The 25073-nt window shown below is 39.6% G+C and overlaps 1 protein-coding gene across 6 annotated transcripts in view; it reads right to left on the minus strand.

Moving 5' to 3' along the window:
• Positions 1-7529: 7529 nt before the first annotated feature.
• The window catches only part of TEC (tec protein tyrosine kinase), a 53658-nt gene continuing 36114 nt past the window's right edge, over positions 7530-25073 (minus strand). For 4 of the 6 annotated variants that reach the window (XM_076336205.1, XM_076336208.1, XM_076336207.1 and 1 more), the window contains 16 exons: positions 24849-24950; positions 23752-23833; positions 21994-22122; positions 20495-20535; positions 19838-20019; positions 18830-18895; positions 16951-17005; positions 16687-16766; positions 16095-16228; positions 14805-14879; positions 13837-14008; positions 13456-13672; positions 12853-12917; positions 11650-11768; positions 11145-11302; positions 7530-9140 (listed from right to left, as the gene is read on the minus strand). In XM_076336205.1, coding sequence (XP_076192320.1) covers positions 9063-9140; positions 11145-11302; positions 11650-11768; positions 12853-12917; positions 13456-13672; positions 13837-14008; positions 14805-14879; positions 16095-16228; positions 16687-16766; positions 16951-17005; positions 18830-18895; positions 19838-20019; positions 20495-20535; positions 21994-22122; positions 23752-23833; positions 24849-24950 — 1755 coding nt within the window. In that variant the 3' untranslated portion in view covers positions 7530-9062. Of the gene's footprint in view, positions 9141-11144; positions 11303-11649; positions 11769-12852; positions 12918-13455; positions 13673-13836; positions 14009-14804; positions 14880-16094; positions 16229-16686; positions 16767-16950; positions 17006-18829; positions 18896-19837; positions 20020-20494; positions 20536-21993; positions 22123-23751; positions 23834-24848; positions 24951-25073 lie in introns of those variants that run through there. The other 2 variants (XM_076336209.1, XM_076336211.1) reach the window with 2 other exon arrangements.

Consider the following 25073-nt stretch of genomic DNA (forward strand, 5'->3'; position numbering starts at 1 on the left):
AGTACCAATCTGACTGATCTCACCACCCCGTGCAAGCTCTAACCAGTGCAATAAAGGGGATGAGAACATCATCAGGGACAGGAGGTGGAGAACCGTTCCCTTCAGCAATGACACAATTTTTAGATCATTCAAGCCAAATACAAAACCACTCTTGCACAACAAGCTTTTTCTTATTGTGAGGTTTATTAAAGGAGACATGCTACATTAAATTCTTTGAATTAATACTGATTTTCCTGTTTCTGTTGCAGCCATTAATATAATATATGCATTAGCCCAGGTTTAAATGCTACCAAAGATGTGCTTTACATTTATGTGCCAAGTGCTTGATAATCCTGAGAAAAATACATTGGACACATCATCACATACATCATACTTTTACAGAGAAATCCATCTAGTATATCTTGTATGAGCAGCAGAGAGGATGTGATATTAAATAGGTCGGAAGGCATTAAGAAGATTTGAACGAGGTAAATAAATGGTTGACATCCGCTCTGGTCCACTTCTACTCAGGCTGAGACCTACTTTCCCCAACTTGTGTTTCGATGGCAGTTTAAGCCAAGCTGTGGCAGCTATGGTCCCGTCCCCTTTCCCTCTGCACTGCTGCTCATCTCATCTCCAATGGAGCGAGGCGGGATGCTAAACCAGTGGGGACTCGCTCTCTGCTGGGTCGGCTCCCTGAACCATCTCACCGACATGCATCGCTGGTGGGCAGGTGGGAGGGCAGCAGCACCAGCGGGCCAGGCTCAGGCTCTCAGGTGCAATGCACGCTCTCTTAGGAAGCATGAGAGCCAGGCACGCAGAGGCAAGGCTCCAGTCATATTCAGCTGCACTGACAGAAAATAAAATTTATATCCCGCTCCAACGAGTGAGTCCTAAGTTTTTTCTGCCACAGAGGTCATAGTACAAAAAGAGGCCTCAGAAAGTTACTTGAAATAGAATATCCGAGGTGTCAGTATTCTGTTGTTTTATCTTTCACAAGGTATGTCTTTCTCCCACCAGTCCCACCAGTGTCTTCCACTTTATTTGTTTTTCTCTCATGGAGTTTTTGGCTTGTTGAGCCTAATGACTTAATCCAGCCTGGAATAAATAGGGTGTCCCTTCTGGTGTTCTGTAAGACTTTTTGCCAATGCCTGTTACCAACGTTTCAGCCAAGTGTGCCGAGAGTATGCATCCTAGCACTCAAAACATTAAGCAACCTTTCTACACAATGAAAATGTAATTATTTTCTCTATGAAGGTACCTAATTTCGCAAATCTTGCACTAATAAAAGAAAGGAGAATGTCAGATGTCAGAAAGATTAGATCAAAACTAGTCCTTAGCTGGAAGAGACCTGTCTCACATGTGTTTTGGTTAGAGTATTTATCTTGAAAGTTGTGGGGCAATTTCCCTTAGACTGTTGCATCCTGTGAAGAACCTATCATGTGGGAAGCTGGCAAGCCTACGTTAATCAGAAGACAGTATCAACTGTTTGATAAAAGTTTCCACTGACGGCTATGCAAAATGCAGCAATTACAAGTACCCAAGCCACCTGACACAGACAATTTTCTTTAAAGAAACCAGGCTGAAAAGATACGGGCAATGCAATTTATTTGCTGCATAATATTCCAGTGTACATTAAACTGTCCCTCAGCTGTTTAAAATTATAGCAGCTGAAGTTTGCCTGAACATGGTCTCTAGCATTGTTTTACTACAGGGTTGAGATTATTAATGTTCAAGGTAAGAACAAGCTTGGAATGAAAATCACTTTTAAAAAGTCAGTTGGGAATTATTTCTGGTTTATTACCATTGCTTTTTTGTTCCCCAGAAAAACCCATAAATTTGAGTAAAGTAGTGTCATGGTGTCAAGGAGTGAGTGTCTCTAAAGCAGTATTAATTAGTGCCTTGGAAGCATATTGCATGACAGTGTGGTCTTGCAGGTACTGTCTTTTGAGGAAGTTATGGCAATTTCATTAGAAAAAGGGTTGTTTAAAATTACATGCTATTTGCCAAACCTTCCCAAATATCTTGGGAAGGAATTATGTTTGTCCCCTGACCTAGACTGTGTTAGGTTCCCATTTATTTTTATAATCGCTTCTGTGTTTCATAAACAGTGAACACCATGGGTGAAAAAAAGTCTTGGGTTTCTTCTACTTCAGCCAGTGCCATGAAGTTTAATCGATGTTTATAAAGTATTTAGTGATGTGCCAGAAGGAACATGACATTTGAAAGCTTGTCTACTTCTTCTGATTAAACCATCTAGTCTAATTAAATATATTATTCCTCATTAGACAACTTGCTCTCCTTATAGAACACTTACCAGAAATATTTAGAAGCAGCATTGCAGAGTTTCAATGTGATCTAAGAACGATCTTCTGATAAGATTTTAAAGATTGGGCTGTTAGCATGAAAGCAAGGAGTTCAGACCGACGTTATGGACATGTAACTCTGTCTTGCTTTTCTTTATGAACCCAGCGATTTGAATAAATTTATAGTGTAAGCTCAGGAATCCTTTTTGCCTTCAGTGCATTTCAGACTTGCTCTGTTAATGGGTGCTTTTTGTGTTTGACCCCCCCTTTACTGTGCTAAAAGCAATTAGCAATAAATGAATGTATGCGATGTTTTTAAAACATCCCAAGCATATATGATATTAAATATTTAGTCTCTTGTCCTGTCCCTAAAACCACAGAAAAGGTATAGGTTAAAGCTTTAATTACAGTGCTTCCTGGGACGTGTGCTTCATTTGGTGAGCGATTTTTCCAAGGCTAGAGTGTCTAACTAAGTAAAGATCACAAAACGTGACCAAGTTCTGCAGGCGAAAAGTGAAGGCTCAGATTAGACTGAGGCCATGGGCCAGATAAGCCCATGCTGAACTGAATTGCTGGGTCCTGAGGAGCAGCACAAACTTTGCACAGTTCTGCAAAGTTTGCTTCTCCTCATTCTCCTTATTGGAGTATTTTAAGTGTCAAATCACAGCCTATCACTCCAGCAGGTATTCATCATCCTAAAGAAGAGCATTTCCAGCTCTTTGCCGAGAACAGATGTGTACAGACAGGTTTGTTTTCAACCTCAACGCTTCTGAAATTCTTTTGTCCATGCATTACTCCTAGAGCACTCGTGGAATTAACTCAGTAGAAATTAATAAGAGCATAGATTATAGCAGTGCAAACTGCTAATTTCTGTTTGGAAATTTGGTCTGCTGGGAAACATTATCAAGGAACATAGAGAAAGGCCTTCAGTTCTGTGGAGCTAAGTCCTGCTTTAATTAAATTGAACTAAGTCAGGAAGTTTTGACCTGATGGATTAGAACTTCAGCATCTCAAGCAAAGACCTGTGTATTGATCTATGCATTTTACATCCTCCCTAGTCACTGGTAAGCTTCGTGCACAACACTTCCTCCCCTTGATTAAAATCATATTTTTTGAGTTCCTAACTCACTACAGAAAGGCCCAAAGCTGCTCTGCGCTGCTGTTTTAGAAAGACTTGGCCAACGCTGCAAATGGTGACAGCTTCGATACACTGAATGAATAATTTGATTAAACTGGCTTGCATTTGGACCTTCTGCCAGCGGCCGAGGGAGATGTTTACACTGAGGGCTGCCTCCAGGTGCCACAGCAATGCTCACGGCAGCGCTACAGGAAGCCTGCATTTCCTGCCTGAAGTTTCTCACAGCTACACACACCCTCCTGTGACTCAGGCTCTTCCTTCCTTTCTCTTTTCTTCTATTCAACAGCCATCAGACAAACTAAGAAATAAGAATAACTTTTAAACCCCTGCATTTTAATGCAGAAAAATTGCTATCTTTTAAAATGCAAATAACAACTTGAAAATAGATTTTCAGAATTTACTTATTGTTTTAAATATTTCTTTTGATTTTTCTTTCTGCTACACCCTAACTCAAATCACTGAAATAAATGGAACTATTCTATCCGATTTCCTTCAATTTTGGACCAAGGACCTTTCCTTAAGGAAAACACTCTGGATTTGTCAAAGGGTGTTAGAGTCACATATGTATGAGCAAGCCTTGACCCCCTGGTCCCTAACTCAAGTAACCACGTTAATTTTAAATTTGTGAACTCTTCAATCAGTGATGGTATCGGTGAGAGTCGTGCTTCAGCAAGGAAATCACGTTTTGGATTCCATATTTTGGAGAGAACAGAGACCCCTATAACATTTACCATATTATGAATGACAGGCTGCTTGGACAGGAGACAGGAAAGAAATACAGGCTAACAGAAAGAACTATCCCATAATTTTTAACAGTAAATTGTTTTTTGAAGTCTCTTAAAATAAAGTACTTACAGACCTATCATTATTTTCAGGCCCAATTTCTCTGTTTCCTACATAACCACAAATTTTCCCAAAACTTCCAGAAAAAGTGGTCAAACCTTGCTTCTTTTAAATCCACAGGAAGGAAGGTTTCTCCAGCATCCAAAGCCCCACTAGACCTCTCGGCCCACATTTCCCTGAGTTTTATCAAAACATAAACTACCAAAACACTTTGGTTTTGATCCTCAGAGTAAGTCATCACAGAGCAATTAAAGTCAATAGCTTAAAACCTAAGTTTAAATCAAACAAGATGAGCATTTGAGCTGTTGAATCTAGGATTTGCCGAATCTTCCTTCTTCAATTGTGTGGAGAATTTAATTTCTCCAATTTCTGATGAAATCCTGCAACCTCAGACAAAGTTCAGCCAATTCCAGAAATAATTTAACATAGGAACAAAAAGCGTATTCCATTTCACTGCTCATGTCATCTTCTTTCTGGAAATGACTATATTAGGAGGAAGGCATTTGTTTTTAAAAGTGTCATATTATCCCTGGTGACAGGTTAACAAATAGGAATCCCAACACTAGCACAGAGCCATGATAGCCTATTGAATTCTGATGCCCAAAATCAGACCTTTTAGCATGCACAGTTTTGAAACGAGAAAAGATATCATGGCAAGAGAAGCATGTGGATGAAGTGGAAATACTAGGAAACTGGTGTTGAAGTTAGCTTGACAAATATGCAGCCTAAAAATTTGCAGCTGACATTTTGATAAACAACTTAGAGGCCTGAAAACAAATTTATCTGTACACAACGGAGCAGATGGGATGCTAAAGGAAGAAGAAAAGTATTGGTCGGCTGTCAGGAACAGCTGTTTGCTTGAGAAGCTGAAAGATAGTCCCATGAAAACAGAGAAGGGAGAGTGAAAACACACAAGTCCTTTGAGATGGTCCATTGCTGCCAGTAGCTGTCCTTATAAAGTCCCACAACACCCAGCAGTATGCTTTGGGTTGATAATATTGTCTGTATAGGTGGCCAATTCACACATCTTTATGTGTGCAATCTTCCTCCTATCTTCAGTTATAACTCACTGTAATTTGCAGCCTTGGGGAAGTAGTATCAAAGATACAAGCAACAAGTTAGAGATTACTTTTTATAATTTGCATTTTCTAATTTTATTATTTCATGGGTTTTTTGGCTTAAGTTTCTTTTTCCGATTCAGTGTTTCTCAAAGCACTACTAATTTTGAGAGTGCTGTAGTCCATGTCTAAGACTTGCACCCTTCTAGCATGTTTTGCACAAAGTTCTTGCTCTTGCAGCAGGTTAACTGTGTTCAACACTACAAACTCAGCTTCACCCATCAAACCCAAATCTTTACTGTAACACACAGTATGGCCTCCTGATGTGGTATGTCTGTCAGTTTTCAACAGTACTAGAAAATCAATAATCTAGTAGAAAGCCACAGTATAGTTTGCTTCTAAAAATATTCTAAAAGACAAGCTTTCAGCTTTTCACATGTGCAAGATGAGACTTTGTCTTTCCTGTGAGTTAATTCTGCTCTAGAAGACAGCCAGCTCTAGTTCTACCAAACTTTTTATTCATGCCTATGCTGTACATGCTTGCAATGACAGCATATGGGAATATCTCCCTATCTGTATGTAAAAGTAGTTGCTCTGCTGAATCCATCGTACAATGGATTCATATTTGTGCAGTAATTCTGAAAGTCAAGACAAGCAGTCTGAACAGAGATTACCTGAGCAGTGCAAGAGAAAGCTGGTTGGTATTTTTATGACAATAATTAAATAGCTCATTTGCTAAGTACACTGCTGCTGCACAAAACAAAACTGCAAGATGAAAATATGCTGCCCAGTTTACTTACAGGTAGAAAGAATCATGTCCGTTTGTCCGCTTATATTCAAATAAAAATGCAAACCTCTCTTCATCAGTTGTGCCAGTAAAACAGCCCTAGCTGAGCTCTTTGCTCCGATATGAAACATGGTAAATCACAAATACTTCTTGACCCCGCCTACTTACCTTTTTTTTAAAAAAAAGACAAGCCCCAAACAGACTAGATATTAATCTCACATCTGTTAAAAAAAAAAAAGTGAAAGAAGTGTCTGCTTTCTAGTATCTCACACACATTTTACAGAAAAAACTATTAAACTGTAGTCAGTAGGGCTAAGTATTTCTTAAAAAAAAAAAAAAGGAAAAAATACAGCAGATGTAAATCACAGCATTTGGTTCTGTCCAGATGATTTTTTTTGACCACAATGTTTGAAAAAATTCAGTTATAATATAAAGGGGAAGAAGGACTGAAGTTGCTTAAGGATGAGCGAGCTCATCCCGAAGAAATGATGGTGCGGTATTTCAACCTGCCTTTAAAGACATCGGGAGAGTCAGCAAGACAGCTGCCTCCAGAGGTGTTCTGATCCTTTCCAAAATTAACCATCTAAGGCTACATTCAACTACAAAAATGCTTTTATCTAAAAACTAGGTGCCTCACAGTTCCTGGCATCCTAAGTAAGTATCAAACCCAATGGCAGGTACACAGAAGTTATCCTCAGGTACTAGGAAGAGGCAGGCAAAGGTGGCCAATTCAAAGCACCCACCTCAATGAGTAAACTGCTGCCAAAAGTCAGCAGTTAGCGTGTGTTTTATCATATAAATTAATAATAAATATATAATTATTGTATAGAAACAGGCTTAAGGATGATCTTAGAGGTCTTTTCCAACCTCAATGATTCTATGATTCTATGGAAACTATTAATCTCCTGATTTGCCTATGCTTCATTTGTGTTTTAAGGGAGACATTACTTACTACTGTAGAATTCCTCATGACGTAGTGTCAAAAGTGTTGGCAATGCCATACTTTGCAGTGTCTCCACTGAGAAACTGGGGTGTAAAGGAGCAGTTAGGGAAGGAAAGACGAGCTCAGCTTACCTTAGATCTTCCATGTTCCTTTTTCTACTACAGGTAGAAAACCCTAGATTTTCCCCTTTAACAATACATGTGGTTGAGTAATGATTGGGTAGTGGTTTGGACTCAACACTTTGACAGGTTTGTTTGCATAGTTGCGATCATCTTCTGAGATTTTGTCATTAAGAAAAAGGAAATAGCAATTTACATCTTTTCTGACAGCTTGTAACTTTTCAATGGAATAGCATGAGAAAAGGAAAACATTTCTTCCAAGAAACAAGAGGCTTCCTCCTTTTGAACATCAGGGTTTAGACAAAGCATCTCCAAAATTGATTACAGAAATACTCAAATGCAGCAACGACAGAACGTATTAAGCCAACGATAGTTACCTTTAATAACTTGATTGGAAATACACTGCACCATAGCCCTCTCTGCCCGCTTGCAAAAAAAATTTTAAAAAAGTTTTTGTGCAATCTATTTTCTATTACACTTGGCACAAGTAACAAAAGAAAAAGAAAACATGTAATAGAATTACTCAGGAGGTGGCTACAGCAAAACTGAAGTGCAAATACTCCTCACATCCACTGGTACAAAGTCAGGTTAATTGAAACAGGCTTCAGCAAGGCTGTGGAGACATTAGCCTCTAGCAGAGGGAAAAGGGCATGGAACTTCTAAAGAGAGTTCAGGCATTTCTGCACTGAACTTTTCATCATGGCCAAATTCATTTTAAATATATATATAGTAGTATGAATATATATTTGTATAGAGTGTGTATACACACATACATGGACTATCGTAACACCGTATTCACATGAACAATGAGTTTGGCTTATGATGCACTGACAGTAAATTATTGGCAACACATTAGTTGTTCCAAACAATAGTTAACATTCAGTTTATTTACATACACATGTAGTATGACATTTTTGTTAAGAACAGAAAGGTTAGATCACTGTACGTACAGATGACAGACAAAGAGGAGCCCTCCTTAAACACACTTGAGAGTGTACTTTCTTTCATTTACAACCCCATGTATCAAGTGGTGTAAGTAAGTGAAGGTAGGACAAATGTGCTTGAAAATTTCAAGAGGAAAACACACTTTATATAAATAAATGCACAGAATTTATATATTTACAATACATACAGCATATAAATTATTTTATAATTAATCCAAAACAAGGTACTATGGTACACTGACAGCCAGTTGTGCTGAATCTTGGACTTATATTTCACAAGTAACATCAAGACTAACGGTGGGAGGTCTCTGGTTGACCAAACAGCCTAGAATGGCTTGGGACATATCACGGCTCAGTTCTGAAGCAAAGCTTTGAGTGTTACACTAAACTGAAGACTGTGCTGTTAACAACCTACTACGTGCAAATGAGAGGCACATTTTGTGCTCTTGATGCATCATAAAACACCCATCAACCAAGAAAAACAATGTTTCTGGAGAATCTCTGGAAACTTTTCAATGTCAGTAAATAGCCATTTATAGATACCTCCAATTTTTAAGCATGCAAATCACTACTACTACTACTGCTTGTGTAAAGAGAAACTCAGAAACATGGACTGTATGTACATGAACCCAACCCAGTAAATGCAAATTAGGCTCCTGGGCTTTGGCCACATTCTCTCTCTTCCTCCATAAAGAGCTCAACTTGCCAGATATGCAATGCTGACTTTTCAGAGAAAAGAGAGACTGCTAGTATTGCTGAAGATACCGTGCTCATTTCCCAACATCATGTAAAACTCTCCTTGTGCTGGAGTGGATCAGATATTACAGGTTCCCCATACTGTTTAGCAGCATCCAGCAGCCTACAGAATCAAGCCTTTTAAAAGAAATGGTGAAGCCACATGTCTGGAAAGTGGCTTCTTTCCTGTACTTCTGCTGCTGTTCTTTTTCAGAAAGAATCTTCACCCTCTGCAATGTCTATGATTGTGTGAAGCAAGTCTTCAAAAGTCGGGCGACCCTCTGGTTTCTAAAAATAAAAGCACGCACAGCTGTGATCAGAAAGCAACAGAGTTGTGTTGATTTTGATAAGTTATTGGTCTTGATATCATTCTGTGGCAACAAATTTACCGTTTCATTAGATGTACATGCAAAAATATTTCCTTGTGTGGATTTTGGATGTGTCGCTTAATCTCAGTAAGTGCCACCTTTTTTTTTTTTTTTTACGCTTTGGAAAAGCATAAATAGGTTTTGGACTACACTCTTCATATAATTCATTATTTTGCACAGTGCTACACTTTCATTTTTCTTCCCCATCCCCAACTCCCCAAATGAATTTCTCCAATCTTTCTTTACACAAGTCGTTCATGCTCTTAAGAATTTTGAGTGTCATTCTCTGAAGCCTCTTTTACTTCAACGTTATTTTTTGGACTCCAAAATGAGACTGCACCATAGGCTTATGCAATGGCATCCTTCATCTACTCTATTTTCCATAGAGTTCCTTATGTGTCATAACATCCTGTTTGTTTTGTTTAATTATGGCAATACACTGAGGTAGTCTTCGCTGACCCTGCTGACACAGTTAATTTAGCATCTTCTGAATATCTGGGTAACTTGCACTTTTCCTCCGTTTATCAGCCTCTTTAGATTTGTATCACCTGCTGAATTTTGAAGCCTCAGTATTCACTGCCCTCTACAAACCATTAATAAATTTATTAAATGAGGACTGAGGTACCTACAGTTAATCATATTTTATGACAAAGATTGACAGTATCTTGCCATTATTTGTGTCCTGTTTGTGACTCGCAAAGGTTCTTTCTCTCCCACGTGATGACTGCTTAGATTTTATTGTTAATAACCCCCGATGAAATCAATACATTTTTAATCAATTCATTGATGTTCATATAAATCCTATAATGTTCTTTGAATATTAATATGTATTTAACAAATAACTTATCATTATCTTCCAGGTAATTTATTATTCCATTTTAATGACCGTTTCAAGCAGGTTACCAAGTACAAATAAAATTTAATGATCTGTAGTTTCCTGGCTCCCGTGAATAGATTTTTTGAACTACAGACATATTTGTCATTCCGCAGCCCTCCAGGGCACTGTTGTTTTTAATGTATTTTTTGCTGCATAAACCAACTGGTTTGTAAGTTTTAGATCTCCACCAGTTGGTTTGATGACTAATTGCTCTCTGTTCTGGCACCTTCTCCTCCAAGACAAGTGTCAGACAGTATGTCATCTTTATTACTGGAAAAGAACAGTTTTTCCCCAGCACCCCCTGTGGCAAAGACTAACTAGAAATAAGTCACATAGCTCTTTCCATTCTTGGGTTTCCTCAATTGCTCTCTCAAAATTAGAGGCATCTCATTAAATGCACCTATCCTTAGAGACTTTCTTCTTTAAGACCACAAAAACTGTTTTATACTGATTTAGTTGATAAGGTATTAAATTTGTGTTTGCTGCTCCTTTGACCTCTGAAAATTGTACAGTCAGTATCTTTCTGGGTTAGGAGGATTAATAGTACAGCGTATTTTTATCTTTCTTTATAAACCTTGGGATTTGTATTTAGATTCAACTGCAACTTAATCTATATTTCCTATATAATTTATAATCAGGTAATGAAGTATTCCTTTAAAAATACTTTCGGTCATTCTGGCATGTTTCTGTAATGATTAATAAACTGAGGCAATATAAAATTAGATTCTCCACCTCTCGGCCATTCTCACCGAATTTTTTTTGCTAGCAATATTTGTATGCAGATATAATCATGACCAGCACAGATTTAGCAATTACTTCATTTTGTTACTAAATGCCTTTGCATACTTAATCCTACAGTCTGTTTACTTCATAGAAATTTCCTCGGTGTTTTTTTCTTATCACAGCTCTAGTTCACTTGCAAAGTCTTAGCAATAAACACATGAATAGCTGAGAGAGCTGGATACAGTCAGAATGCTGCAATAGGGATTAATTGCTGTTGCTAGATTGACCTTTTTTCAATTCAAAGAAAAAAAAATATATATATACCTCCTGCCAGCACATCATCATCATTTCATACACCTGCTTACAGGCTAGTTTGGGCCGATACAAACGATGTCCTTGGCTAACCATTGTTACCACTTCATAGTTGGAGCTTTTTTCAAAGGGCATTTTTCCTTCCGTAAATACCTCCCACATTAAAACACCTAAAAAAAAAGAAAATAAACATTAAGAAAATAAGCAAATAACTTCTTAAAAATATATGTTTATTTTGAGCCCTGGGCTCAGGATTTCTGACAGATAAATAGTTTGAGATCCATATTCTAGAAAGTGTTCACATGTGTCATCGCTGAAAACATCTTATTCTAGTAGCATGAGTTTTAATAAATAACAGTTCTAAAGGTCTCTGTGGAACTTTATGCAAGCATAAAACCGTGGTAAACGGTTTCTCTGAGCTTCTTCTCAGATGTCTGAATCCTTCCCAATAACTGGAGCTTAACCGCTATTGATAAAATGTAAAAATAGTGCTTTCTTTCAACAGTGAACATCTTACCGAATGACCAGACATCTGACTTGCTGCTGAATCGGCTATAATTAAAAACCTCTGGGGGGCACCATTTCACAGGAAATTTAGCCCCTGAGGAGCTTGTGTACTGATCATCAAGGACATACCTAAAAAAAAAAAAAGAAAGAAAAACATGATCTCCTTCAGTCAGCCTCCAAGCCTGCAAATTATAATTTAGATTTGGATTTGAATATTAGAAGCTCATATTGCCACCTAATGGCCAAGACTGTTAGCATCACACGATAAAAATAGGTTCTCTGGCGCAGTACTAGGGTTTCAGTCAAGACCCAGTTCATTTTTCTTATGACCTCAGAGTCTTCTCTTGTGATTATTAGTTATACAACACAGGTCTAGGCCACCTGCAAGTTAAATGTCTGTATTACAAGAGAAAATGATGCTCTGCTCTGCTCTGTTTCTCACTGGCCAGTCTGAATTCAGATGTCAGGGGACGTGCAAGCTCAGTAGCACAGAAAGGTGGCAAAAGCCAAGAGCAGCATGGTCAAGCCACAGTGCTTTAACACCTTCCTTGTAGGTGCTGCTTTCCACCCCCTGCCTCACCCACACATCACCCACCTGATGTAGCATCCGCGGGTGCTAACAAGGGCAGGAAATTAATCCCTCTCTGGGTCTCAGCACCTCCCAGCACTTCAGCTAGTGAGATGCAACTCTGAACCATCTACCCCGAGAGGACCCCAAACTCACTGAACAGCCTCTTTCTATCATTTGTTTACCAAAATACAGACTAACAACTATTACCTCTGCAGCGTGAGCTCTGCTGTCCGAGACACAAGCTCTAATATGCCTCCTGCATCACTACAAGATTAAAATTTGTAAGATTTTCACAGATGTTACAGAAAGTTGCTAGTAGAAGACCAGTCAGACCACGGAGTCAGTTCAAAGCCAGGCCTCTCATGGTAAGCACTAGACACACTTACTTCTCTAGAGAATAAACTGCCTAGTTTTGATTTCCCAGAGTTAAAATGAGTAAGGAAATCGACACTTGACCACAGAATGAACAAGCTTTAAAGACACTGGAAATAAAATGAACCAAAGGATGTCTTTCCCTAGAGAGGTCAGAAAAGATAATTTTTGCCTCTAATTTTGCTGGGCGTGTATTGCCTTATGGCTAAGTACAAGGGTTAGGTGAATTTTCCCAAATGCCCACAGATGTGCTTGCACACTCAGCCATACCTTGTCATTCCAAAATCTGACACTTTGACCACTCCTGAGTCACTCACCAAGCAGTTCCTGGCAGCCTGCAAAGAAAATGGTTAGATTCGGATGGAAAACTTGTAGTCTCTTGCAGACAAATTACAACGGTCTAATGAGGACTTTGTCCTCATTGCTTAGCAAGTTCACCAATTTACCAAGTTCATTGGTGTATTCGCATTATAAAAGTACGTGTGCATTTGCTCTTGATAGTACTGTTTTTACAACTAAACCATTTTGTAAAAAAATCACCAGCAAAAGTTATCATCTCAAGGGATTCACGAGTGGTGAAAATGGCACCAATACAGAACAGAGATATGCTTTTATATCAGCGCAAATAGCTATTAACTCTTCATAAAAATTTCAGAGAGATTTTATTCCATTTTCTTGAGAGAGAAGCCTCTATCGTTTTCTGTATAGGGCAATTTTAGAGATTTGATTAGACCCTAAAGAGCCAACTTCAACTACTTATAATTTTCTGCAGGAACAAAAGTAGTTATTTACAAGCAGGCTGTTTCAAAAAAGAATAGGTAAGCTCAAAAATAAAGTTTTCGGAGAAGAGTGTATTGCTTAATGGGATGTTACCAGGTCTCTGTGGATAAAGCTGTTTCTCTCCAGGTACTCCATTCCCTCACATACATCTTGGCACATAGTGAGCAGGACATCTTTACTCAAAACTCCCCGTTTTTGTCTCAGGTAATTGAGAAGGCAGCCATGCTCCATGAACTCTGTCACGATGTAAATAGGTCTCTGTTGTGTGCACACACCATACAGCTGAACTAATTTAGGATGTGTTAGCTTCCTGAAAAGATTGAGATCATGTCATTATTACTTCCTCCACGCAGTGCTAGCTCTCCACCCCACAAAACTGCAAAAATACCACCTGCCTGAAGTGTTTTATTTATAATCAGTAAACGGCATCAGAGGCCTAGAACTGGCAATAAAAGTGCCAAGCACACAACTCACATCATTACTTTAGCTTCTTCAATGAAATCCTCTTCATACATCGCACCTTCCCGAATTGCCTTGATGGCCACTTTATACTGCGCCCTCCATTTCCCAAGGCGCACCACGCCAAAGAGACCGCTCCCCAGTTCTCTCATGAATGTCAGTTCTGAGGGATTAATTTCCCATTTCTCTATAAAACAAAACAAATGAGAGCCCATGACTGCTGTACTAGGGAATGTACCAAACTGGTAGGTGACAGGGAGGAGGAAACGGAAATGCTGGATTACTAGCAAATCAGGGAATTCAGGGAGAAAACATCTTAAAATTAACTTGAAAATGGAGCATTTCTATATATCACAAAACAAACAAACTTTTAGCTAGACATAACCTTTAGGCAGCTCCTGAGCAACACAGAAGGCAAAACTTAAACTTTCCTGAAGCCGGTAATTACATGCTGGTATCATCAGACTTGATTTCAACAAGCTGCCATCATAGAAAGTTGTGTTAGTGTGTAGCAGCTGCTCACATCACCTGATGTGCCATGCTTAAAACAGGTTATTCCAATTTAAAAAAAAAAACAAACAACAAAAACTAGCCCCTCCACAAAGATCAGAGGGGCCAAGGTTGAGCCAGAAGTCTGGAGGCTTATGAAGGAGCCAAAGGCACAGCTCTTTAATTGGGCAGAGCTCAAGGTGTCCACAAAAGGATGGAGGAAGATGCCAAATTGCCCTGGAGCACCGGCAACATGTTCTGCCTCTCCTCGCTGATGCCCTTGGCACCACACACCTGCCACCAGCTGTCATGCCTTTGCATGCCGATCCTCTGAGCAAGGGTCTCCACGGTACAACTCGGACCCGCGCAAGTTAGTGTAGGCAATCACAGTAAAAAAAATTAGGCCTTTTAAAATTTTTAGAAAATATTGTGGCAAATTACATGTATAAAATCATTAGAAAAGCTACATGCAGATTAATATAACATGCAATTACCATAGCTGAATCCTGCCGTTGTTGGTGCTGTTGTCTTCTTTGGGGTCACTGGGTAACGCAGCCTGGTAACAAGACCTGAGGTTCAAAGATAATTCAAGACACAGAGCTTACTTCTGAAATACTGCCAGGCAGCAAATCAGCCACTTGTTCACTGCAAACTGCAACACTGATTAACAATAAGCTTATCATTATATACAGCTTTGACCATACTTTCTGCTATTGCATTGTTTTGACTACTCAAAATGGCTACAAGAGGTACACAAGAGCACTCACTGCATCTAATTTGCCGCTGCTTCTTTACTGGTGAGAGATGGATATAAATATAGGCATACATATTTGTGCTTTACAGTTATGCTGGCACCAACAAAGGCTGAGGACCCCTTTCAGATCAGAAAGATTATCTAAAATGTATACTCTCGATGTTACTTTTGATCATTTCTGTTTCACACATATAAATCCCAGCGGTTTCACGCAGGGATTTTATATATACAAAATAAATGCTGCAGGCTAGCTGAATATTCTCCTAAGATCTTGTCAGAACTCAATACACCATAAGGTAAAAGCAATGAAGCAATTAAAAAACAAGTAGTAAAATCAGTTATAATAAGTGAAAAGCAGGGTTATGTTTTGGAGCATATTTTCCAGAATATCAGGAAATGCCAGGTCATCTGAATTAGATATAAACATCTGGAAAATATTGGTCATGAGGGAAACTTAAGCACAGACTGGACTTGAAAGAAATACTATAGTAGTATCTGTGCCTTGAACGTAATTCCTAAACTCTCCCTGTCCCCTCATACAGTGGGCAGACACCAGCATCAGCTATAGATCTGAAGCGTCTAACCTTTACAAAGACTCATCTTTCGGGACTTCCTAAACAAACACATTACTGTTCTCCTCATTTGTTTGCTATATAGGAAGATTAGATCATTTTAAGCGGTGGTGACCTGCAGGTAAAAAGCTACTGCCTGGAGAGCACTCTGGGGAAGTACCATCTCTATCCATCTGCTGTGGGTTACAGGCAGCTGATGGGGACAGGATGTGGAGCTAAATGAATGATTTTTCCTGACTCGATACAGCCGTTCTTCTGTTACTCTGGGGACAGGAACATATTTACATAAAACCTTTCAAATGATTGCCTATATTGAAAAAAATGTGAAAATGCAGTGTCTCATGACTTCCCTGAAAAAGAAGGATCTATAAAAAAACTAAAAACTTTCATTAAAACCCTAAATGCCTCACACTCCTTTTCAAATCAACCTTGACAGAAAAAAAATCCAATTCATCTACCTGCTGCGTTATGTTTATGATACTCAATTATTTCTGGAATGGAGTTAAAGAGATGTTTTTCTGCGAGGTAGTACTGCTTCGGTGACGTCACTGTTTCTTTTATATGGTAGTGTCTTATTCCTGATGAACCTTCTCTGGAAAAACAACAACAATAACAATAATATGTCACACGATTCAGAAACAGCTTGAATATCAAAAGATCCTGAGCACTGGTGACTCTCCTTCATCTCAGTGCTCAGACCAAGTTGAAGATTAACCCATAAAAGGTTAATTTTCAGCCTGGTGAGCTCCCAGCCCAGCTCACCATACACCAATGCAAACACTTGGACTGGCAGGAGGGAAAGAGACCAAACGGGGTGGGAAAGCAAGGCCACCTTCTTTGAGTGGCAGTTCAGGTCTACTCTGGATTAAAGCAAATGTGACCTAACCATGGAGTCAAGAAGCTCATTTTAGTCACCCGTCTTTCCTATCACAGCACCCCTCATTTCTTTGTTGAGCTCTCTCCTGGGCTTTCCTCCAGCCCATGGATTTGGAGGTGGATGCAAATGGATTTGGACGAGACAAGGTGTGCAGAGCAGCCACAGAAACTCACCCTCCAAATTTTGTATAAAGGGAAACTGTATACAGGCCAGGCTGACTTGAGTCTCTCACCACAAAACCACCTTCTTTATCCTAAAATGCAAGCACATTGACAGTTTTGTACAAGCTGTTTTAAGCTGCATGTCTCTTCTACTTGTTCTGTGATTTGTGCATGCCAAAATAAGCATTTGCTTTAATAAAAGAAGCTACTTTACGTGAATTTCACGGTTAATACTGCAGTACAGTATTAGTACTGAGTACAGGCTGCTGTACTCACCTCGTTTCTGAGGAGCTGCTCTGCTTTGCTTCTGTTCAGGTTTCTGCTGTACCACCTGCAACACAACATCAGTAACCAAAACTTCTCCGAAGTGTATGATTTCCGTTAGATGCTTAAAGCAAAGTATTACAAAGCTACAGATTCAATAATTTTATGATAACAAAGGTCAACAACTGAACTTTAGTGTAAAAAAAAAAGTCTCTATTACGTTGTACAGTTATCCCATAAAAATGCCCTGAAACAAATCCAGTGAGATCCCACAGAAGCCAATGAAGTTCAGGTAAGGGAACTACTTTTTCAGGAAAAACACTTCTCAAACGCGCACAGGCTGATGGCAGTAGTTGCTCTGAATGGCAGCCCAAGGGCAGGCTGACAGCCCCGTGAAAGCAGCTGCCTGCACACCAGTTGAGCCACCTGCAGAGCTGGCTGCTAGACTGCTATGTCATTCAATAACTTCACGGTTCTGATTTTCCAGGGAGGACCCACCTACCAAAGAGGAGGTCAAAAGTGAATTAAATGTCACAGTTGCACATCCCTGAGCTTGGTGCTGCACGGGCAGGTTGAAGCCGCCACAGAAGCACGACATTTCAGCCAGCTACAGCAAATAATATAAAAAGGAAAAACACGCAGCTCACAAATGGCATTGTGCAATCATTTTGAACTATGCTGTCACGGCGGTAACTGAGTAGGGAAGTGGCACAGCCTCCAATCAAGTTCTGCTGTTCGGAGGTAGTGGTTTCTTGCAGTTGGTAGATGACCTGGAGTAATCCTCCCCTGGACTGCGCAGAGACTCAGAGACTTACAGCCCCAAGGTGGTCAGGCACAAAGTGGCTGGACCAGATAAGGCAGCCCAGTTTCTTCCTTCCTTCCCTTTCTGCTAGCCCCGCAGCCCAGCCCAGAGCTCTCAGCAAGAGCCTCTAAGATGGGAAAGCAACAAAGAACAAGTGATTCCCTCTAGTGAAGCTGAGGGCAAAATCCCCAAAGAAATTCTGCCTTCTGTCAAAACACAGCAGTAGGAGCCATATGCGGCTGAGAGTAGAGTTTTGGAGCTACTAATGTGGTTTCATAAATGGTTTTAATTATTATTTCCTTACAGCTCCATTTTATCTAAAAGTCATGAAACATGTCTTAAGTTCTCAGGCACAAAAATTTATGCTGTTCTGAAATTAGAATATCAAGAACAACAGGCTAGGAAACTACTGTGTTAAATTTTATCCTCATGTTCTTAAATACGTACTACTCCATAATTAAACATCAACTGGAAAAAGTGGGTTTTTTGGGGTTTTTTGTTTGTGTTGTGGTTTGTTGTTTTGTTTTTTTTTTTTTAAGGAAAGCTATACTTTTATAGCTGATAAGTTATATGCATACACTGAGACTTAAAATGCACCGAGTGATATATTTTCTTGAAAATTAGAGCTGCCTTCCAAAATATCTGATCTGTTATGTTTACTTTTAATGATTTCCACTATTTTCTACTCTACTATCTTACTGCCACACGCTTTGGATAGACACGTCACTTTAATATTAAAAAACCCCCAAACATTCAGCACACTTATAATAGGTAAATTTCCTTTAAAGTTTCCCTTTGTCTATCAGAGAACTGGGAGGGGTATTTTTTTGCTTTTATAGTGAGATAGCCTAAAAAACTACATGCCCTATGGCCATCTCACTGACTTGACTTGACATTATAAATCACAGGGAAGACAATGAGGAGAATCAGAACAAATATATGCCTATTTCAAATATTTAAGTTTCACCTCTGAGATAACTGCTATCGTATGTAAATAATTGCTTTAAAAACTTTAAAAATACATTGTTATTCTTAAAGCATAGGTTTCATTTTATGATCTTCCAGATTTTAATTCAAATATTCACTTACTCATATTGATCAAGGTTGTTGGACTTCTTTCCTGTTACATAATTGCTTGGAATATATCCTTGTTTTCTAAAAAAAAAAAATATATATAATGTATAATCTGAGTGAAAACATGTAAAATTGCATGCCTAGAAGACAGTATTTCATTCTGCTAATTACCAGAGGTCCCTCGCTGTAATTTATTTATTACTGACCTACCCACTCTACTGCTGATTATACAGAAACTAATTTTCCACATCAGCATTTCCACATTAACTTTCAGTGCACCTAGAGAAGTGACACGGGCAGCAGCAGTGTCCAAGAAAACCAGCAGAAGGGGCAAAGAAGAGTAACCCTCTGCTGCTCTGTCACTTCTGTGCTTGGAGGTCCCAGTCAGTCACTGGAAATACATTTGGAGCCTACCACAGCCTGATAACTCGCAACTACCCCTAACGTATTGCAACAGGGACCTGATAAATATTGAAGTATGGAAAATTTCACCTTTAAAACCTCAGAGAAAAAATTTAATCCAGGGAATGTAATGTTGTAGTCATTAAGGCATCTCACTGCCACACTCTCTCAACTCATCTAAAGACTGCCCCTAATGATCCAGCTATTAAATAAGATGATGATTATTCAAGTCTGGAAGCCGGAGCCTGCTGAGCCAAGTGTTAATCATATTGCTCTCTAATGAGCCATTCCCCAGGGAAGCGGGAGTACTGTACCAGTCTAGCAAGGTTTTGCAGGCTGGCCGATGCTTTAATTTGGAAACCATAAAGTCTGACAGGAAATATAATTTGAAAAGCTTCCAGTTCTGCAACAGCCTTTGCAGTCAGGCCCCACTATCTATCTAGAACTGCGCTTTTTAAAATTGGTTTCTATGTCGGAATAAAGATACAGATGAGATTTCAGGGATGGGGTCCAAAGTGGGGTCTAATACAGTTATTTGTTGATACACAGTCAATATAAACTACTAGAACATGGAAATAGCCTTATCAACTTTATAACAAAAAATAAGGAACTTGTGTTTACCCGTATTTGTCTCTCGCCTTCCACCAGTGAATGTCATTCTTCTCAATCACCGTATACTCTTCACCTTTCTCTAATCTTAAATCATGATGTTCTGTAGGCTCGAAGTCATACATTGCTACCACTATCTCCTCCTCTTTGTTGCCATTTTCTTCGACTGGAGGAACAGGTGGTGGAGGCCTTCGCTGAAAACAACCCACCATTATTATCAGTCCACTCTGCTCCACTCCACCCCACCCTTACCATGACACCAGTGCAAACCAGCCAAGCACCCTAGAGGCAGAAGCTGGGCTAGTTCTGGGTTGCCCCCGGAGCGAGCTGCGGTGGCCTGGCGAGGCAGCTGGGGCATGTGGAAGATGGTCAACGTGGCTGCTACCCATGGGGCTGGCTCGCGCTGCAGCTCTACAGCTGCCAGTAAAGGGCAGCGCTAGCTGGCATTTGCTTTCCAACCCCTCTCCCACCAGCAGCACAGATACAGCTAATAGGTGCCACTGAAATTCCATGGTATTTTCTCCAGCCTAGACTGAGGTAGAGCATGATGCCCATTGACATGTACAGAAATAGACCTTTGCTGTAGGATATGGCAAGAATCACAGGAAATCTAAACACCACCTCAAAACCTAGCAATTATCTATTCAATATTTTAAAGACACTACCTACCGTGCTTTTTTCTGGCATCGGAGAGGGCAATCTCATTACACCTAGAAACAGAGCATAGGAAAGGATCTGTGTCTATCCACTTAGCTATAAGTTTAAAAACTGAATGAAATGTTTAAATTTCAGACAACGTTTTAATATCTTAACTAGCCTTCAGGATAGTTTAGTAAGTCAGAAAGAAAAGACAGCTCCAGTTAAGCATTAGGAAAACACTGATTAAATATTCTTGCAAAAACATCCTAAATCAGATGGCAGGCTACATTCACCACAGGATTTGGCAATATCTGTGCCACAGCTGAGTGTGCCACACAGAGATCCCTTAACCAGCCCTGAGGTGCAGAAATATGAGAACTAAAAAAAGAGATAGAAATAAAAAAAAGGTATATAAAAAGGATGCAGTGCTCATCACCATGATAATCTAAAAGTCTGTTCCTATCAACATCTGCACTTCTAAAAAATAATACTCCCCCTGACCCTTGCTTTGCTAAGTAAGGCAATGTTGTATGTATTTTTTTTATTACTTCTCTCAGGTCCAAGAGTATTTTTTTTCTCCTGTACTGCTTTTTTCTCTCCACTTAAAAGGTTGAGCTGTATGTCAGGTTTTACATCTTCCTGACGAATAAGGCTGACTATGAGTCACTGTTTATTCTTCAAGTCTTTTAATGCAACTAAATCCACAGGTCCCCACCATTCCCATTTAATGCCCCGAAGTAGGAGACCATCCAGGCACTGCTGATTTCACTAGGAGGTAAGCAATGGCTCAATTTCTTTTCCTACTACAGTTTTCCTTAAATCGAGGACTAAATAATCCTGTATCCTTATGTAGGACAATATTGCAGTGAGGGTCACGCTTGCGCATCTTTGCATGCTACAGCATCCACTGCTGAAGAAGCAGAACCCGCGATTTGGATGCTGGAAGATACACGTGCCTACGGAAGTCACAGTTCATCCACGTTCAGCATACGGACGCTTATGAGCCTCTAAGAAAATTCAGCCATGTGTCTGTAAATACATTAAGCCTTCTTGTATCATTTTAACACTGGTGTGGTAACACCAAATGCAACATGGTTATTATTCTTTTATATGGGTATGTAGAAGTTATTTATTAAAACTGAAGAGCTGGCAAGGATTTCTAGCGGAATCTTTTTTGCCATTGGGTTTTATCCTCAGCCTGAGGTAAACAGGTAAACACTTGGTCAAATAAGTTTCAGATGGTAAAAACAAACCAAGTGAAACAAATTCAGCAACCTCAATGATTTCTTTCAGCTTTTTCCAAACATTTTTTGGGAGGACAAGTCACTGGTGCTTTTTTTTTTTTTCCCCACAAAATGCTTGGAAATGAAACAAACATTTTGCTTTACTTTAGGCACAGTATCATTGATTCACTCTGCTCTACAAATTTGCCTAATAATATCTAGGGCATCCAGGTGTGATGACAGGATCATATTAAAAAAGCAGAAAAATATGCCAAAGCAACTTCATATGAAGACATATGTACTTACTGTTTTCAAAAAGATTATATTTTTCACAGCCAGGTGCTAATTTTTCTGTCTGTCTGCAGCACTGATAAATTCCCTCTGTCCAGAATTTTGGATGATATTTTACCATTATATTGCTGTTGTTCTTTATTTCTACAAGAAGAAAAAGAGCATATCTTGAAAGATAAAAAAAAAATTCTACGAGGGGGACATTTTTAATAAATATTACAGTATCTTTCACAGGAGACATAATCTTCACTTCTTATTGGCCTTACTACAGCATTGCTTCTCTTAAGGACCTTCTAACAAGTTTACAAGGGGTGATACAGTGACAGTAGAGGACATTTTTAGGATAATACATTACTTTATTCCAGAAAAGAGTGCTATACTCCTGCCTAAACCGGCCACCCCAGCAGGGGCAGGCGTTGGTGCATCCACAAAAGGAGACCTAGGCACCCACCTGCACCCTGCAAAGCAGTCAGGCAGCTGTGAAGGCCCTGGGGGCTCTGCTTGCCCCTCTTCTTTTTATTACTGCTGTAAGTGACTCAATTTCCTCTACAAATAGTGTTCTGTTGAGGGCAAGATAGCTGACGTTTATTGCTATTCCATGGCACAACGCCTGTGTTTGGCTTGAAAGACTCCTTACTCCCATCCTATGGGATTGCTGAGTTTCAGAGGTTATTCCCTGCCCTGTAGTCCCCAGCCCAGGAATTATTTCTTACTACTTTACAGAGCACCTGCAAGTAACATGAACATTTGATGGTGGCAGAAAGCATTAAGACGTTCTTGGGAAAAAAAAAAAAAAAAAAACCCACACCAAACCAAAACCCACCTTTACTCACTATGATAGCATTTATCAGATCACATCTCAGTGGAGATGGCTCCTGTCATTTTACATCAGTGTAAGACCAGCATCAGGCCCACAATGTTGTCTAGCTACATTCAAACAAAACATTTCAGTGATGCCATTAACTAGCTTGAATAAGCTTTTTGATGATTTACACATTGTGCAAAAGTAGAGTCAAATTCTGATTGCAGCTGGACTTCACAAATCAAATTAAATCAGTCTGGGTGTTTGATACTCCCAGACCCGTTACCACATGTTATGTATGCAAACCATGAGCTGGCCCAATAAAAATAAAAATCAGTGGATACATGCAATAGGAGCTCTACCATTTTATCTTTGTAGCTTGTTGTGGGTTGATGCTGGCCAGCAGCTAAGCACCCACGCAGCCACTTGCCCACTTCCCCCACCCAGCGGGACAGGGGTGGGAATAGAACAAGCAAGAGGAGAAAAGTTGTGGGTTGAGATAAAGACCGCTTAATAACCAAAAGAAAGAAGAAACCCAGAAGTGATGTAAAGACAATCACTCACCATATCCTACAAAGCAGGCCGATGCCCAGCCAGTCTCTGAGCAACGGCCAATATGGAAGCCAAGAAACCCCAACCCCCGTCTTCCTCTACCCCAGTTTTTACTGCCGAGCACGACATTAAATGGCCTGGAATATCCCTTTGGTCAGCCCAGATCCGCTGTCCCGGCCATGTCACCTCCCAGCCTCTTGCCCACCCCCAGCCTACTCACTGCAGGGGCAGAGGGAGAAAAAGGCAGAGCCTTCATGCTGTGCAAGCACTGCTCAGCAACAACTAAACATTGGTGTGTTTTCAAGACTGTTTTGGCCACAAATCCAAAACACAGCACCAAGTTAACTCCATCCCAGCCAGACAGCTCAAGTGAAGGTATCTAAACATGTCAAATGTTAAGCATGAGCAATTTCCATTACCTTCTTTCAGATTCCTCACCCACTGATCCCGGCTTTGTGCACTTGGTGCAAAAATATAAAGCGTATTAGCATCATATACAACCTGGAGGGGGGGAATAAATAAAGACATTCACCCAGTAATATTAATTTATTTATTCCTCAGGAAACAGAACAAGACAAGTGACTGTTACATTTGGCAAAATTAGTGTCCTCAGCCACAAAATGCAGAACCTGGGAAAAGGTTTCAGGTTTACTATTCACACCTGCTGCTTTCAGTGGAATAAGGAAGGATTTTGTAATGGTATACTATCTTGAGAGCATTCCTTAAAATGTTTGCTTCACACTTTGCTTTGTTCATTCTTCACTGTGTGTTTTCTAGAAAACAGTTCAATTTAACTGCTAAAGCTATTTCATAATCAGACATCCTTTGTTCCCAGCCATTTCATAACTCCTTGTTATTCTGTACTGCTCTGAGGCAATTCCTGCCTTCTTTTTCTTCACTGCTTGTATTGGTGGGAAAGCAAGTATTGCCCTGGGAGAAAGGGGCCGAAGTCCCCTCTCCGGCAGCGGACTTCACTGTCACTCCAATAATTCCCTCTATCATAAGCAGGCACAGCATCCGACCCACCATATCTAAACATTTCTTTTTCCCCCTCTAAGCACTTTGTTTTCTGTGTTTATTTCCATTCAAGTTCACAATGGAAGAAAATGCAACAATTTTTATCTTGATTTTCTTATTCTTATAAAATTTAACGGTAAGTAAATTTAATTTAATGTGAAAGAATGAAGACAGGGAAAATGGGCTGCCAGCTAACCCATTTTGGAGGAAGACCAGGACAAGGCACTTTCCAGGCAAAACACAAGCAGAGAGAGTGGGGAAAAGAAAGAGACCAAGCATATGAGGCACAGCTCCCAAGGGAGGGGACTGCAGGGGGAGCAGAGATTGCTGGGGATGGTTTTTAATCACTGATCCTGAACCACCTCTAACACAGTCCCAGAGCACCAGAGAACAGACTCAGTATTTAGAAGTGACAGTAATTTCAAGCAAGTTACATACAAATGGCTTGGCACTGTTGAAAAGAGCACGGTAATTTATATTTTATTTAAAAGGAACATACCTGAAATGGATATTTATTTTGACAGGGAATAATACCATCACTTTTTACAACTTCTACACATTTAATCCTTGAAATATCCACAGATCCTTTTCTGTACTTTTTCTATAAGAGAAAAGCAAAAAACATTATGTAAAATATAACTAATTTATCAAATTAATTTTTTTTCAGCAGAGACTTCTTGCTTTCTTTTCCACTTATGATACTGATGTTGCTTTAACTGCAGAA

This window comes from Aptenodytes patagonicus, chromosome 4, assembly GCF_965638725.1.
Source record: "Aptenodytes patagonicus chromosome 4, bAptPat1.pri.cur, whole genome shotgun sequence".
Lineage (NCBI taxonomy): Eukaryota > Metazoa > Chordata > Aves > Sphenisciformes > Spheniscidae > Aptenodytes > Aptenodytes patagonicus.